Source organism: Scyliorhinus canicula, chromosome 10, assembly GCF_902713615.1.
Source record: "Scyliorhinus canicula chromosome 10, sScyCan1.1, whole genome shotgun sequence".
Classification (NCBI taxonomy): Eukaryota; Metazoa; Chordata; class Chondrichthyes; order Carcharhiniformes; family Scyliorhinidae; genus Scyliorhinus; species Scyliorhinus canicula.
Window position 1 is genome coordinate 41,483,635 of NC_052155.1, and position 16,921 is coordinate 41,500,555.

Consider the following 16,921-nt stretch of genomic DNA (forward strand, 5'->3'; position numbering starts at 1 on the left):
GCTGTTCCCCTTAGTTGAAGGGTCAGTTACGAGGGGACACGTTCAAAGTGAGGGGTGGGAGTTTGGGGGGGGGGAGGGATTTACCCAGAAGGTGGCGACGGCCTGGAATGCACTGTCTGGGAGGGTGGTAAAGGCCGGTTGCCTCACATCCTTTAAGTATCTGGATGAGCCCTTGGCATGTCATAACAATCAAGGCAATGGGTCAAGTGCTGGCAAATGGATTAGCTCGGTAGCTCAGATGTTTTTCATGTGTCGGTGCGGACTCGATGGGCCGAAGGGCCTCTTCTGCACTTAATTTTCTTTGATTATTACAATGCCTTTCTCGCCGGGCTCCCAAATTCTATCATCCGTACATTTGAGGTCATCCAAAACTCTCTTGCCAGTGTTCTTACTTGCCCAAGTCCTGTGCTCAGTGACTTAGAATGATTTCCTGGTTAGGCAACAACTCCATCTTTGTTTTAAAATTCCTCCATGGCTTGTCGTCTCTAGAAGCTCCTCCACCCTTAAATCTCCAATTTTAAGTGCTTCATCATTGATGCCTGTGCCTTACCGTAAGCTCTGGAATTCCCTTCTTAAACCTGTCTCTTGACCTGTCCTGTCCCCTTTAAGATGCTCTTTGAAACCTACCTCCTCGACCAAGCTTTTGTTTGTCAGCTCTAATTTCACCTATCAGGGCTCAACCAGCACCAAAGCTTGCTTTATAACACTATGAAGCATCTGGGACATTTAATTACACTATATAAGCACCAGTTGTTGTTGTCCTGAAAGTATAATTTCTGAAAATACTCTTATTTTCCTTCTTTTCTCCAACAAAAGTTTCCACTGATCTCAGAAAAACAGCTCGCAAGATCCAAATTGAAGGCAACTTGTTCTTTGCTGTAAATTATGTTTAATTTTAAATTGCAAACCTGAACAATTTTAAGACAAAATAGGGAGAAGGGTTTCAATGCTGATAATCAGACAAGGCAAAACCTCAGATATGCAGTCCTCCTCTACATTCCAATATTTCAATAGTGACTATGCTTCAAAGATACATTCACCAGCTGGAAAATGCGGGCCACCGAAGGTCGAGAAAGAGGTTACATAAATGCAAGTCTTCCCTTCCCACTCTTTTCTTCCTCCCTTTTTTTTTGCATCGCACTGAAAATAAAACTAATCGAGCCAAGTAACTCTAATGCCCTTTTCCCCCGGGAACCCAAAACGCAGATAATGCATTGTTGCAAAAATTCATTATTTTGTTCACAGCATGTTCATTCCCCGTCAATACAAGGGTTAAAACCAGCTTCTCTCATTGAGATCAAACACTTAAGTGAACACAACCGCTCCAACAACTGGCTTGTTTGAGACTGATACATACGGTTGGGTGAGAGGGGTGAATGCCACTCAAATCAACCGCAAACCTCTTTTGAAAATGCTTCAAATATGCGCTTTAAAAAGTAAGTATTTACATTCAGTTGCTTCATGTTACTTTTTTGGAAAACATTATTAGTGTGTCTTTTTTCAAATTTGCTACTCTGTAGCTTGGAAGAGATAAAAGCCAGGTAATTTTTTCTAAATGATGTGAAAGGAAAATAACCTATCTATTCTGTAAAAATACAACATATGCCATAATTCTGTACAACAGTCAAGAGCCAGCATTTTCTACAACATAAAGAGCCAAGTTTAATAACTAACTCAAAAATAAGTATGTGTCCTGATAATATGAACTTATTTTCCTGTTTAATAAAATGTCTTGGCAGTTAAACCCTGTGGCGTTATTATAACACATTTCCACAACCAATAAAAGATCACTGAAAGACATAAGATAAGTCAACGAGCTACAATAAACCGAATAGTGTCCCATGTTCATGGGGTGCAACAGATTTATCTTAATACGTGGGTAGTCGAAAAACTAGAAGTCTAGGATATCAAGAGTAAGAATAAGTCCCAAAAATACAACACTATTCACTCTGAAATTCATAGGCTTTTGGTCCTCCACCTAGCCAAACTATATTTAAAAACGGTTTCATACCTGATCAGGCACATGGTGGCTTCCAATACCATCTTCCAGCATTTCTGAACCATCTCCACTCACAGCTTTTGATGCCAATAGACCTGCGGAACAGACCATTTGTGTACTCATTTATGAAACAAGGCCACTGTCAGCATATTTACTCACTTCCAGTCAAGAATTAAACAAAAACATTGCACGAGGGAGAGGGTTTCAGATTCCTGGGGCGCTGGGCCTGGTTTTGGGGGAGGTGGGACCTGTACAAATTGGCTAGGTTACCCCGGGCAGGACGGGGACTGATGTCCTTGGGGGTGTACTTGCTAGAGTGGTTGGGGAGGGTTTAAACTAACATGACAGGGGGATGAGAACCGTTGTAAGGATTCAGAGCAGGGGAATCAAGAACAAGAGAAAAAGACAGCAAGGAGAATAAGAAAAGTGATAGGCAGAGAAATCAAGGACATGTATCAGATAAGATACTGTAATAAAACAGTTAGGACGTAGGTACCTGAATGTGCGGAGCATTCAAAATAAAATGGATGAATTAGTTGTGCAGATAGATGTAAAGGGATATGATATAGTTGGGATTATGGAGGCATGACTCCAAGGATGGGAACGAAACATTGTGGGCTATTCAGTTTTTAGGAAGGATAGACAAAGGAAAAGGTGGAGGAGTTGCACTGTTGATTAAAGAAGATATTGATACAATATTGAGGAAATATATTAGTACAAATGATGTCTGGGTCAAGTTCAGAAACATCAAGCAGCAAAAAACATTTGTTGGGGGGGGTATACAGACCACCAATCATCCATGATTGAATGGCGGATCAGACTTGATGGGCTGAATGGCCTAATTCTGCTCCGATGTCTAATCGTCTTATGTAGTTTATATAGATTTCAGCAAAGCCTTTGATAAGGTCCCACATGGGAGACTTATTAAGGCGACAAATGCACTTGGGATACAGGGTGGTTTAATATGGTGAATTTATAATTGGCTTATCGGTAGGAGAAAGAGGGTGACACAGACTGCTGCTTTAGTGTCTGGAAGCCAGGGTTTAGTGGCGTACCACAGGGATCCGTGCTGGGACCCTATGGTTTGTCATTTATATAAATGGCATAGATGATAATGTGGGTGGTGTGATCAGTAAGTTTGCAGATGACACAAAGATTGACCAGGTGGTTAACAGTGAGGTTGAGTGTCTTGGGTTACAGGAAGATATAGACGGGATGGTCAAATAGGCAGATAAGTGGCAGATGGAATTTAATCCTGAGAAGTGTGAGGTGATACACTTTGGAAGGAGTAATTTAACAAGAAAGTATATCATGAAAGGTCTGACACTGGGAAGTTCCAAAGAACAAAAGGACCTTGGCTTGTTTGTCCACAGATCCACAGGTTAATAGGGTTGTGAAAAAGGCATATGGGACACTCGCGTTTGTCAATCGGGACATAGATTACAAAAGCAGGGAGGTCATGTTGGAGCTGTATAGAGCATTGGTGAGGCCACAGCTGGAGTACTGTGTGCAATTCTGGTCGCTACATTATAGGAAGGATGTAATTACACTGGAGGGGGTGCAGAGAAGATTCACCAGGATGTTACCTGGGATGGAACATTTGAGTTATGAAGGGAGGTTGATAGGCTTGGGTTGTTTTCGTTGGAACAGAGAAGACCGAGGGGTGACCTCAGCACGGTAGCATAGGAAGGATGTGATTGCACTGGAGGGGGTGCAGAGAAGATTTACCAAAACTTTACCGGAGACGGTACATTTAAGTGATATTGAGAGATTGGATAGGCTTGGGTTGTTTTCTCTGGAACAGAGAAGACTGAGGGGTGACGTGATTGAGGTGTACACGGTTATGGAGGGGCATGGACAGCTGATCCCCTTAGTTGGAAGGGTCAGTTACGAGGGGACACAAGTTCAAACTGAGATGTGGGAGGTTTAGGGGAAATTTGAAGAAAAATGTTTTTACCCACAGTGTGGTGACGTTCTGGAAAGCAATGCCTGGGAGTGGTAGAGGCAGGATGCCTCACATCCTTTAAAAAGTATCTGGATGAGTATTTGGCACGCCATAACATTCAAGGCTATGGGCCAAGTGCTGGCAAGTAGGATTAGGTGGGCAGGTCAGGGCCTTTCATGCGTCGGTGCAGACCCGATTGGACGAATTGCCTCTTCTGCACTGTAGTATTAGTGATTCTGTGATGGTGGGGTGATGGAAGGTGAGCTCAAGGTATTGAACTTGGATGATCAACCATGATCATAATGAATTATGGAGCAGGCTCAAAGGGCCGAATGGCCATCTCCTGCTTCTATTTTCTATGTTTCTAAAACAATTTCAATAGCCCATTAAATCATCAAAAAAGATTATTGCCAAAAAGTCTACAGATGAAATAACAAGAAGTTCTTATGTTTTGGTGATTCTGATCTGAAATGCATTTGCTGAAAGGTAGCAGAAGCAGATTCATTCCTAACATAATTACAAAACCTTACGTGGAAAACAAATGTAATTCATTGGCACTTGCAAAGAGTCAGTACAGGCGTGATGAACTGAATGGCCTCTTTCTGTTCAATAAGGTTCAATATTGATGGGACAACAGGCCGCTAACCCCTCAAGCAGCTAAGATGGACTCTGTCGTGATAGTCAGGCTGTAGCAGTTATCTACAAAGTGTGTAGAAATTGGCTAGCTGCATTACAACAATAACTGCACTTCAAAGACTTCATTTATTATAAAGCACTTTGGGATGCCCCATGGTTGTGAAAGATGCGATTTGAATCCAAGTGTTTCTTTCTTGGTTTTGATGTTGAATAACAGTGAAACCTGACGGTGTTACATCTTTGACATTCAGGTCTGAAATCTAACAAGTGTCTGATACCGAACAAGTGGAAAAACTGGCTACAAGAGCCAGATTTTATCCAAGCGAAAATTCTAGAGTAGCTTCTCCCTCCTCCAAAATCAGGAGGTGACCAGGGATAAAATGCACAATAAATATTTTCGCTAGGAAAAAAAGGACAATAAATAGATTGGGAACACCAAGTATAACAGAGAAAGATAGCGATAAAAATGCACAAAAGAAAAATGGACAGGAGGCAGCGTGAATCCCGCCCCCGCCGAATTCTCCAGCACCGAAGATTCGACAGGGGCGGGAATCGTGCCGCGCGGTCCCCCCCCCCCCCCCCCCCCCCCCCCGTAATTCTCCAGCCCGCGATGGGCCGAAATCCCGCTGCTGTAATGCCTGTCCCGCTGGCGTGAATCAAACCACCTCCCTTACCGGCGGGACTGGCGGCGTGCCGGGGCGATCTGGCCCCGGGGTGTGCCCCCACGGTGGCCTGGCCAGTGATCGGGGCACACCGATCCGCGGGCAGGCCTGTGCCGTGGGGGCACTCTTTTCCCTCCGCATCGGCCGTGTCAGCCTCCGCGATGGCCGACGCAGAAATGACCCCCCCCTGCGCATGGGCGGGGATGACGTTAGCAGCCGGTGATGCTCCCGCACATGCAACGACTTCTGCCGGCTGGCGGAGTCCCTTCGGCCCCAGCTGGCGTGGCACCAAAGGCCTTCCACGCAGCCGGCGGGGCGCCAACCACTCCGGCGTGGGCCTAGTCCCTCAAGTTGAGGGCTTGGCCCCTAAAGGTGCGGAGAAATCCGCACTTTTGGGGCTGCCCAACGCCGGAGCGGTTCCCGCCACTCCATCCCGCCAGGACACCCCGCCCCGCCGGGTAGGGGAGAATCCCGGCCCAGACAACAGAATTCTGAAGTAAGCCTGACCAACTTCATCAATGTAAAGAAGTGGTTTTGCTTCATAATGATCCTACTGTACATTATTGGCACGGCCACTGATTTTCCATGTTCATTTGAAAATTGAAAACATTGCAGACTACCAAATAAAAATTTCTGCTTCAAATGTAAATTTATTCTAAACCATTAGCCTGGCAGCTGGCAATTAAGGCATCATACTGCATTTGAATTATAAGTTGACCCTTCGAGCCTTCGTCGATTTGATGTGATGACTGTGTCCAGCGCCGCCTCACACGCCTGGGATCCGTGCCACTGGTGGGGTGGGGGTGGTCAGGGGAATGGCCTGTGGGGTCGCGGATGGTGGGTCATGTCTGTGCACGGCCGGTGCCATGTTGTACGGCGCTGTAGGTCATCGCTATGCGCATGCGCAGCCAGGGGCCCCAGCCATTCTCCGGCAGTTATCGGCGCGGGATCCGGGAGTTTCACCCGGCACCGCTGCTAGCCCCTCACTGGCCTGGGAATCGGTGAGGGGTCAGCACCAATTTTTAAGTCGTAAAACACCCACAAATTCTTCGTTCGAGCCAGCACTTAGCCGCTGAAACAGAGAATCCAGCCCATGGTCTCTCCTTCCAGTCCATTCCTTAAACCGTTTTAGTTCCTCGTCAGCCACGAATCGATCTAACTCAGCCTTAAAAACATTTAATCGCCCTGGCTCCACCACTCTCTGGCGAAGAGAATTCCACAGATTAAGAAAGTAAGAGAAACATTTCTCCTCATTGATCTTAAATGGGAGATCACTTATTTTTAAACTTTCTCTCAAGTCCAAAAGGGACTCTTCCCAAAAGGAGACACATTTCTTCATCATCCACATTGTCTAGGTCTCTGGGGATTTTATATGTTTTGATAAAATATCCTTTCATTCTTCTAAACTCAAATCGGTCCAAGATCAAGCTGTCCAACCTTCCCTCATAGGAAAACTCCTTTCTCAGAATCAGTTGTGTGAACATTCTCTGCACTCTTTCCAATGCAATTATGTCCTTTCTTAAATAAGGAGACCAAAACTGTACACAGTACTCTCAATGTGGTCTCACCATCAACCGATATAACTGGAGCAAAAAACTTCCTGTATCCCATTCCCCTCACAATAAGCAACAACACTTTATTTGCTTTTCTAATTACTCGCTGTACCTGCATACTAACTTTGTTACTAATGTACCAGGATACCCTTCACCACAAAGTTCTGCACTCTCTCTCCATTAAAACAATATGCTGCTTTTCTATTCTGACCAAAGTGGTCAAGTTCACATTTTCCCACTTGTATTCCTTCTCCCAAATGTTTTACTCACTCAGTTATCTATGTTACGGGCTCCTAATGCCCTTTTCACAATTTCATCTCCAATCTATCTTTGCAGCATCAGCAATTTTAGTCACTATACATTTGGACCCTTCATCCAAACCACCGCTACAGATTATAAATAATTGAGGACCCACCACCGATCCTGTGGCACTCCTCGTTAAACCTGGTCAACTCAAAAATGACTCATTTATGTCTGCTCTCTGTCTCCTGTTAGCTAAGCAATCCTCTACCCGTGCACTAAGCATTGGACCAGTCAACATGCACCCAAGCTCTTCATACGTAGCTAACTTTATTTTTATTTATTCACAAGATGTGGATGTCGCTGGCTAGGCCAGCATTCATTGTCCTCAACTGTTCTTGAGAAAGTGGCACTGCTTTCTTGAGAAACTGCCTTCTTGAATCACTGCAGTCCATGTGCTGTGTTCCTATGGGGAAGAGACACAGTACCTCAAATGTGACAAACAAAACGCCTCTGGTGAATTTCTCAACAATTTGTTTTGGAAATTCAAAACATGTTGTTGGGTTTTCCACACAGCAGACATCCACCTGACCAAAAAATAAAATAGGCCTGCATTTGCTTGAGGGATAAACTCTAAAATATACTTGTGCTGGAACGGTCAGCATTTTCCATTTGTTCTAACCTGTGATTTTGTTGAGACGTGCTCTTTTTGCCTGAAATGAGCAGGTAACGCTGGCTTTTCTCTTTCTCGCTCCTGATGTTTCTGCCTGTCCTGAAGTCTGCTTTGGCTCATCAAAGGTCAATGGCTCAGAGTTTCCTGGGTAATATAAACACAGCCATTAGGTTCAGCATATTGGCACAGAATTATACTGAAATTAGTTCAGATTGAAAATTAATTACTTTGAATAGAGGCCACTAAACTCTTATAGTGCAATCTTTCACTGCAGCAATCATTCTGATCTTTGAGAATTAAACAGATCAATTGTGACATTCTTTTTGCTGCCTCACCGGAAAGCAACAAAGTCATATCCATATCATCCACCTTCATAGAATCCCTACAGTGCAGAAGGAGACCATTCGGCCCATCAAGTCTGCACCGGCTCTTGGAAAGAGCACCCTACTTAAGCCCACACCTCCACTCTATGCCTGTAACCCTACCTAACCTTTTGACACCAAGGGGCAATTTATCATGGCCAATCCACCTAACCTGCACAACTTTGGACTGTGGGAGGAAACCGGCGGACCCGGAGGAAACCCACACAGACACGTGGAGGAAGTGCAAACTCCACAAAGACATCACCCAAGGCCGGAATTGAACCAGGTCCCCTGGAGCTGTAATGCAACAGTGCTAACCACTGTGTCGCCTTGCATCTTGTCCTAATATCTATTCTTCATGGTAACCTGGCCAAATCCAATCACTTCCATTTCCCTGAAAACTACTGAACACATATCCAATTTATTTATCCCCTAACAGATCGCCTACATTGATCTGGCAGTTACAAGGCTAAAGTAGTTCAGCAGCCATTGTATTCTATTTAATCATCTCTATTCTTCATTTGTTCTCAAAGTCCTGATCATACATTCAAAAAGAAACTTTGTGCTCTACATCTTAGCATACACCTCTGCTGAGTGTTGACTCTTTAAAGCTCTACAATCCCACAGGTGCTGCTTACCCTTTGCTACCTTAACCAAATCAATTCAACTTTTGTACACCAAACCTAGAGTGTGTGCCAGTGCAGTAGTCAATCAGAACTAAATCTGTAAGTGTTTATGCAAGTAAGTGTACTTAAAAAGAGCTATGGATCAGACAATCAAAACATCTTTCTGGGTTATTACAAATTTGTAAACCAAATGTTTACTCCCTTTTACTCAGCTCACTAGCAGCTGAGCCACACATATTTGGACTGCATCTACTCCCTGGGAATAATGACAGAAGCCACCTCAGGGGGTTCTCGATAAATACAGCAGCGGTTCTGGCAGACACATTAATAGATGAACCTGAAGGGCTACAAAGCAGACGCTTATTTTTTTTTTTAAATATAAATTTAGAGAACCCAATTCATTGTTTCCAATTAAGGGGCAATTTAGCATGGCCAATCCACCTAGCCTGCACATCTTTGGGTTGTGGGAGCGAAACCCATGCAAACACGGAGAGAATGTGCAAACTCCACACGGGCAATGACCCAGAGCCAAGATTGAACCTGGGACCTCAGCGCTGTGATGCAACAGGGCTAACCCACTGCGCCACCATGCTGCCCAAGCAGACCCTCATTTAAAAAGTTAGAAAACCAACCAAAAGAAATGTCCGTGACATTTCCTGGATTCTTAGCCTTAATTAACTGCCTAAACAAAATCTGCTGCCATCTTTGAGAAATTCTAACATGAGCTTTTCATTCCATCATCTCAGTTAAAAAACAGGTGTTTCCAGAGGTTAGTAAACCTTGGACACAAATCAATTACAATGGCATTTTATAGCTTGAAAAGTATAGAGAGTACAGATGGCCTGATAATGCTAACTCGGCTCAGTTGCCTGTGTTCATGTTGCAAGTCAGAAGTAGCAGGTTCAAGTCCCACCCCAGTCAGAGAGCACGTAATCTAGATAGATGCTCTCCTGTTTTATTGAAGGAATGTTGTACTGTCACAGATGCTACCTTTTGAGAGATTAGCCAATCATTTTTCTGGATGGAAATTGATTCTCACCTTTGCCTACAGAATTTAAAAGCAAAAATACTGCAGATGCTGGAAATCTAAAATAAAAACAAATTGGCTAAAGTACTCAGAAGGCCAGTGTAATTAATGTGCTGAAAATGAAGTGTTCTGGGACAGCCCAAGGATATGAAAGATACTGTGTAAATGCAAATTATTTTATATTAGATTGCTTTTCTTGCCTTCAGCTGACTAGACCATAAACACTGGCATTCCATCCCTAAATCTTTTACTGGTCACGTGCTTTAAGGTGCTTCTTAAAATCTACCTTTGACCAAGTTTTCAATCACATGTTCTAATATCTCAATGGCTGTGTCAAATTTCAATTGAAAATGTTTCTCGCGAAAGGTAATTATTTATTTGTATCTACATTTTAGAATTATTTTATCACTGTGGGAACATATAAAATATACAACACAGGAGGCAGCCATTTGACCCAACACGTCTGTGGGGTCCGGCAAATAATGAGTAATCCAGCCTGATCCCATCTTCCAATAGAAGCATGTCAAGACATTAATTACATAGTGTCTCAAAATATTAAATTGAAGAGACTATAATACTCCGTTTATGCAGCCTGTCTTCACAATATAACCCTTCAAAAGTCCTGTTATGATAGGATGCATTTGTGCTACTATCCCACCAATACCATTATTTTCAGAGGTTTGGTGCCAAAACTGAGCATATTGCTTCTGTAGAGGTTAAATATCAAGAGGGATTGAGTGAGTTGAATGGCCCATTACTGGCTGCAAATTTGTAGCTCCTGACTCTTAGGACCTGATTCAATTGTGTTCTAAATTGTGCCACTTAAAAATTGTTAGAGATCGAGTCGTACAGCGCAGAAAAGTACCATCGGCCCATCAACTCTGCACCGACAATAACTGCTCCTAATAAGAACATAAGAACTAGGAGCAATAGGCCATCTGGCCCCTCGAGCCTGCTCCGCCATTCAATGAGATCATGGCTGATCTTTTGGGGACTCAGCTCCACTCTCCGGCCCGAACTAATCTCACGCTAATCCCATTTACTAACACTTGTGCCATATCCTTAAATATGGTGGTGTTTCAAGTGCTCACCCAAATGGACATTGTGAGATTTCCAGCCTCCCCTACCTTCCCAGGCACCACCCTCCGAGTGAAAATATCTTTTCTCAAATCCCCTCAGAATCTTCTGCCCCTCACAGTAAAACTATACCCCTTGTGATTGACCCCTTAACCAAGGGGAACATATGCTTCCTATTTACCCTGCCCAAACCCCTCAATCTTATACATCACAATTATATACCCCTTGGCCTTCTCTGCTCTAAAGAAAATAATCCAAGCCTATCCATCTCTCCTGTTCAGACACTCCGTCCCAGGCAACATCCTGGTGAATCTGGTCTGGACCCCTTCCAATGCAATCAGCTCCTTCCTATCGTGAGGTGATCAGAACTTCACACAGTATTTCAGCTAACCAATGTCTATACAGCTCCAACATAACCTCCTTACTCTTATATTCTTTGACAGGATTAATAAAGGAAGTGTCTCATATGCTTTAACTACCCTATTCACCTGCTCTGCCACCTTCAGGCATCTGTGAACAAGTACCCCGAGATCCACCTATCCCTCTGAGCTTCTTAAGAGTCCTGACATTCAATATATACTCTCTTTTTCTGTTTTCTTCTTCCAAAGTGCATCACCTTTCACTTATCAGGGCTAAATACTATCTGCCACTGCTCTGCCCATCTGACCAATCCATCTGTATCTTCCTGTAAAACTACGACCGACCCTCTTCACTTTTAAAAAATATATATTTTTATTCACATGTATACACAGAATATCAGAAGAATGACACATCAATCCAATAAACAACCACATTAATCCAATAAACGACCACAACCCTCCAACCCCCCCTGACACTAACGCCCCGCCACCACCTTGCTTGAAGAAATTAATGAACGGTTTCCAGCTCCAGGCGAACTCCTCTACCGATCCCGCGGAGCGAACTAGACTTTTCTAACCACAGGAATTCAGCCAGATCACTCACCCAGACCCCAACTCGGCGGCTCAGAGTCCTTCCAGCCCAACAAAATCCATCTCCGGGCTATCAGGGAGGCAAAGGACAATACATCTGCCTCTCTTTCACACGCCCCCCTGTACTCCAGGGTTTCCCGACAGACCAAATATCGCCACCTCCAGACTCGGAACCACCCCCCCACACCCAGCACCTAGGACGTCACGTCCGAGAACCACTGCCAGAACACCCCCAGCCTTGGACACGCCAAGAACATGTGGATATGGTTCGGGGGCCGCCCTGCCCATCTTCCATCCCCGCAAAGAACCTGCTCATCCTCGCCATCACGTGGGGCCTTTGTATCACTGTAAACTGGATGAGACTCACCCTCGCACACAACGAGGACGCATTCACCCTCCCCACAAGGACTCCACCCACGCCTCAGCCTATACCTCCCCATCCAGCTCCTCCTCCCACTTGCACTTAATATCCTCCCCCGGGGTGCCCTCCCTCCCCATCCCCTATCTCGTCCTCCGATAACAGCTGGTCTTGCAACACCAGAGGTGGCAGCCCTGGGAAGGACAGCACATCGCTTCTTACAAAATCCTTCACCTGCAGGTACCCAAATTCATTCCCCTAGGGCAGCTCATACAATTCCTCCAACCCCACAAATTTGCCGCCGATAAACAAGTCCGTGAAATACTCAATCCCCACCTGCCGCCACCCCCGAAACCTCGCGTCCAGCCCCACTGGCACAAACCTATGATTGTCGCAGATGGCACCCACAACAACATACCCTCCAGCCCATAATGCAGCCTACACTGGTCCCACAACTTTAAAGCCAACACCACCACTAGGCTTAGAATATCTGGCCTGCGAGAACGGCAAAGGCTACAACAATGCCGTCAAACCTGTTCACCGACACAACACCGCCTCCACCCGCCCCCCAGACCGACCTCTCCTCCACAGCCCACTTCCTCACCAACACAATATTTCCCGCCTAATTATAATTTACCAAAGTCGACAATGCCAGCACCCCCACCCATCCACCCTGTTCCAAAAACATCGGCTGTACCCCACTGGACCTTCCCTGCTTACACAAACCCAGAGATCAGCCATTGGCTTTCCTAAAAGACTTGGGGCAAAGATAGGGAGGTTCTGAAACACAAACAGAACCCTCGGCAGCACGTCATTTTCACTGGCTGCACCCACAAAGCCAGCGACAGCGGCATAACATCCCATTTCCTAAAATCCGCATTCATCCCCTCCACCAATCGAGCCAAGTTCAATCTCTGCAGCTGGCTCAGCTCCGCGCCACTTGATTACCTTACTACCTGGAGCTTGCCCCCCCCCCCCCCCACCGATCCTAAACGGCAACTCCCGTAATCTCCTATCTTGCTCTCTGGCATTGATCAAGAACACCCCATTCTTTCCCATGTTCAATTTATATCCTGAAAACTGACCAAATTCCCCCAAAATCTCCATAATCCTCCCAATGCTGCCCCATCGGTTAGGGTTAACAAATCATCTGCATATAGCAAAACACTTTTTCGGCAAATCCCCCTCCCGCTCAATCACTTTCCAATCCCTCAACGCCCTAAGCGCCATTGCCAATGGCTCTATCGCCAAGGCGAAAAGTAACGGGGGAAAGCGTACACCCCTCTTTTTCACGTTTTACCACCCTACCAATCTTGGTGTCATCTGCAAATTTATTCTCCCCGTGCTCTCATCTTTATCATATATATATATATATATATATTATATATATTATATATATTATATATATTATATATATGCACCAGGTTTGGATCCATGTCAACAAGTTTTCTTGAATTCCATGTGCTTCAACCTTCTCAATTAGTCTCCCACATGGGACCTTGTCAAAGGCTTTGCTGAAATCCATATAAACTACATAACTACACTTTCCTCTTCAACATACTTGGACACTTCCAAAAAACGCGCTCAAATTTGTTAGAACATAAGAACATAAGAACTAGGAGCAGGAGTAGGAGTAGGTCATCTGGCCCCTCGAGCCTGCTCCGCCATTCAATTAGATCATGGCTGATCTTTTGTGGACTCAGCTCCACTTTCCGGCCCTAAAACCATAACCCTTAATTCTTCAAAAAAGTATCTCTCTTTACCTTAAAAACATGTAATGAAGGAGCCTCAACTGCTTCACTGGGCAAGGAATTCCATAGATTCACAAGCCTTTGGGTGAAGAAGTTCCTCCTAAACTCAGTCCTAAATCTACTTCCCCTTATTTTGAGGCTATGTCCCCTAGTTCTGCTGTCACCCGCCAGTGGAAACAACCTGCCCGCATCTATCCTATCTATTCCCTTCATAATTTTAAATGTTTCTATAAGATCCCCCCTCATCCTTCTAAATTTCAACGAGTACAGTCCCAGTCTACTCAACCTCTCCTCATACTCCAACCCCTTCAGCTCTGGGATTAACCTAGTGAATCTCCTCTGCACACCCTCCAGCGCCAGTACGTCCTTTCTCAAGTAAGGAGACCAAAACTGAACACAATACTCCAGGTGTGGCCGCACTAACACCTTATACAATTGCAACATAACCTCCCTAGTCTTAAACTCCATCCCTCTAGCAATGAAGGACAAAATTCCATTTGCCTTCTTAATCACCTGTTGCACTTGTAAACCAACCTTCTGTGACTCATGCACTAGCACACCCAAGTCTCTCTGAACAGCGGCATGCTTTAATATTTTATCGTTTAAATAATAATCCCGTTTGCTGTTATTCCTACCAAAATGGATAACCTCACATTTGTCAACATTGTATTCCATCTGCCAGACCCTAGCCCATTCACTTAACCTATCCAAATCCCTCTGCAGACTTCCAGTATCCTCTGCACTTTTCGCTTTACCACTCATCTTAGTGTCATCTGCAAACTTGGACACATTGCTCTTGGTCATGCTGCGTCTGCCCAATGGGACAATTTCTATCCAGATGCCTCGCAATTTCTTCCTTGATGATAGATTCCAGCATCTTCCCTACTACCGAAGTTAAGCTCACTGGCCTATAATTTCCTGCTTTCTGCCTACCTCCTTTTTTAAACAGTGGCGTCACGTTTGCTAAATTCCAATCTACCGGGACCACCCCAGAGTCTAGTGAATTTCAGTAAATTATCACTAGTGCATCTGCAATTTCCCTAGCCATCTCTTTTAGCACTCTGGGTTGCATTCCATCAGGGCCAGGAGACTTGTCTACCTTTAGCCCCATTAGCTTGCCCATCACTCCCTCCTTAGTGATAACAATCCTCTCAAGGTCCTCACCTGTCATAGCCTCATTTCTATCAGTCGCTGGCATGTTATTTGTGTCTTCCACTGTGAAGACCGACCCAAAAAACCTGTTCAGTTCCTCAGCCATTTCCTCATTTCCCATTATTAAAACTCCCTTCTCATCCTCTAAAGGACCAATATTTACCTTAGCCACTCTTTTTTGTCTTATATTTTGTAAAAACTTTTACTGTCTGTTTTTATATTCTGAGCATGTTTACTCTCATACTCTATCTTACTCTTCTTTATAGCTTTTTTTAGTAGCTTTCTGTTGCCTCCTAAAGATTTCCCAGTCCTCTAATCTCCCAGCAATCTTTGCCACTTTATATGCTTTTTCCTTCAATTTGATACTCTCCCTTATTTCCTTAGATATCCACGGTCGATTTTCCCTCTTTCTTCCGTCCTTCTAGTTAGGCATGACCTCCCCCTGACAAAGCCATGCTGACTATCCCTAACCATCTCATACCTTTCCAAGTGGAAATTAATTCTCTCCTTCAGAACTTTCTCCAATAGTTTCCCTCGCACTGATGAGAACCTCACCGGTCTGTAATTCCCTGGCTGATCTTCACCACCCTTCTTGAAACATGGAACAACATTAGCTATTCTCAGTCCTCTGGCACTTCCGCCTTGGCCAGAGAGAAATTAAAAATTTGTGGCAGAGCTCCTATAATTTCCTGCTTTGCTTCCCACAGCAGCCTGGGATGCATCTCATCCGGGTCTGGGGATTTGTCTATTTTTAAGCCTGTCAAAGCCTCCAATACCTCCTCACTTCCTATGTCAAACTGCTCAAGGTCCTCACAGCATAATTTCCTGAATTCTGTACCTACATCCTCCTTCTCCTGCGTCAAGACCAATGGGATGTATTCATTTAACACCCTAGCAATGCCCTGCGGCTTCACACATAGATTGACCCCTTGGGCCTTACTCTCTCCCTGGTTAATCTCTTCCCCTTAATATATTTGTAGAATATCTTAGGGTTCTCCCTAATCGTACTCACAAGTCCTTTTTCATGCCTCCTTTTTGCTCTTCTAATTCCTTTAAGTTTCCTCTTGCACTTCCTATATTCCTCTAGGGCCGCAGTTGAATTTCGTTTTGCATTTGCTCAGCATTCTTCTTCCTCATAATCCAGTCTGGATTGTCCTAGGAATCCAGGGTTCCCTGAATTTATTGCTCCTACATTTCCCCACATTGGACCTGTACCCCCCCCCCCCCCCCCCCCCCCCCCCCATTTCCTTTTTGAATGCCCTTTACTGCTCAGCTGTAGAGTTTCCTGCAAGAAGCTGTTCCTAGTCAACTTTGGCCAGATCCTGCCTTATTTTAGTAAAATCTGCCTGACCCTAATCCAAAACCGTATTTTGCAGGTCATCTTTTTCCTTGTCCATATCAAACTTGAACTGAACCATGTTGTGGTCGCTATCACTAAAATGCTCCCCCACTGCCACATTGAAGAATTTTCCATCTTTGTTCCGCAGAACCAGCACTGCCCCATCTCTTGTTGGCTCTTCTACATATTGATACAAGAAACATTTCCCTGAATACATTCAAAGAAATCCGCCCCCCCCTCCCCTCACAAAAAACTCTTTACACTATGACTACCCCAATTTATGTTGAGAAAGTTGAAATCTCTAGTATAATTACCCGATTATTCTTACACATCTCAGTAAATTGCCTACATATCTGTTCCTGTTTCCCAATGACTCTTTGGGGGCTTAAAATACACTCCTAGTAATATGGCTGCCTTCTTTGCATTCCTACGTTCTACCCATAAAGACTCATTTGAAGACCCTTGCAAGATATCATCTCTCCTCATTGCAGTAATGGATTCCTTAATTAATAGTGCCACACCACCTCCCTTGGTACATCCTCCTCTCTTGCCTAAAGATCCTATACCCAAA

The 16,921-nt window shown here is 44.5% G+C and overlaps 1 protein-coding gene across 6 annotated transcripts in view; it reads right to left on the reverse strand.

Moving 5' to 3' along the window:
- Nucleotides 1-16,921, reverse strand: part of phf20l1 (PHD finger protein 20 like 1) — a 167,913-nt gene that overhangs the window by 106,382 nt on the left and 44,610 nt on the right. For all 6 annotated transcript variants that reach the window (XM_038808819.1, XM_038808818.1, XM_038808821.1 and 3 more), the window contains 2 exons: nucleotides 7,718-7,852; nucleotides 2,012-2,094 (listed from right to left, as the gene is read on the reverse strand). In XM_038808819.1, the coding sequence (XP_038664747.1) occupies nucleotides 2,012-2,094; nucleotides 7,718-7,852 (218 nt within the window). The remainder of the gene's footprint in view (nucleotides 1-2,011; nucleotides 2,095-7,717; nucleotides 7,853-16,921) is intronic.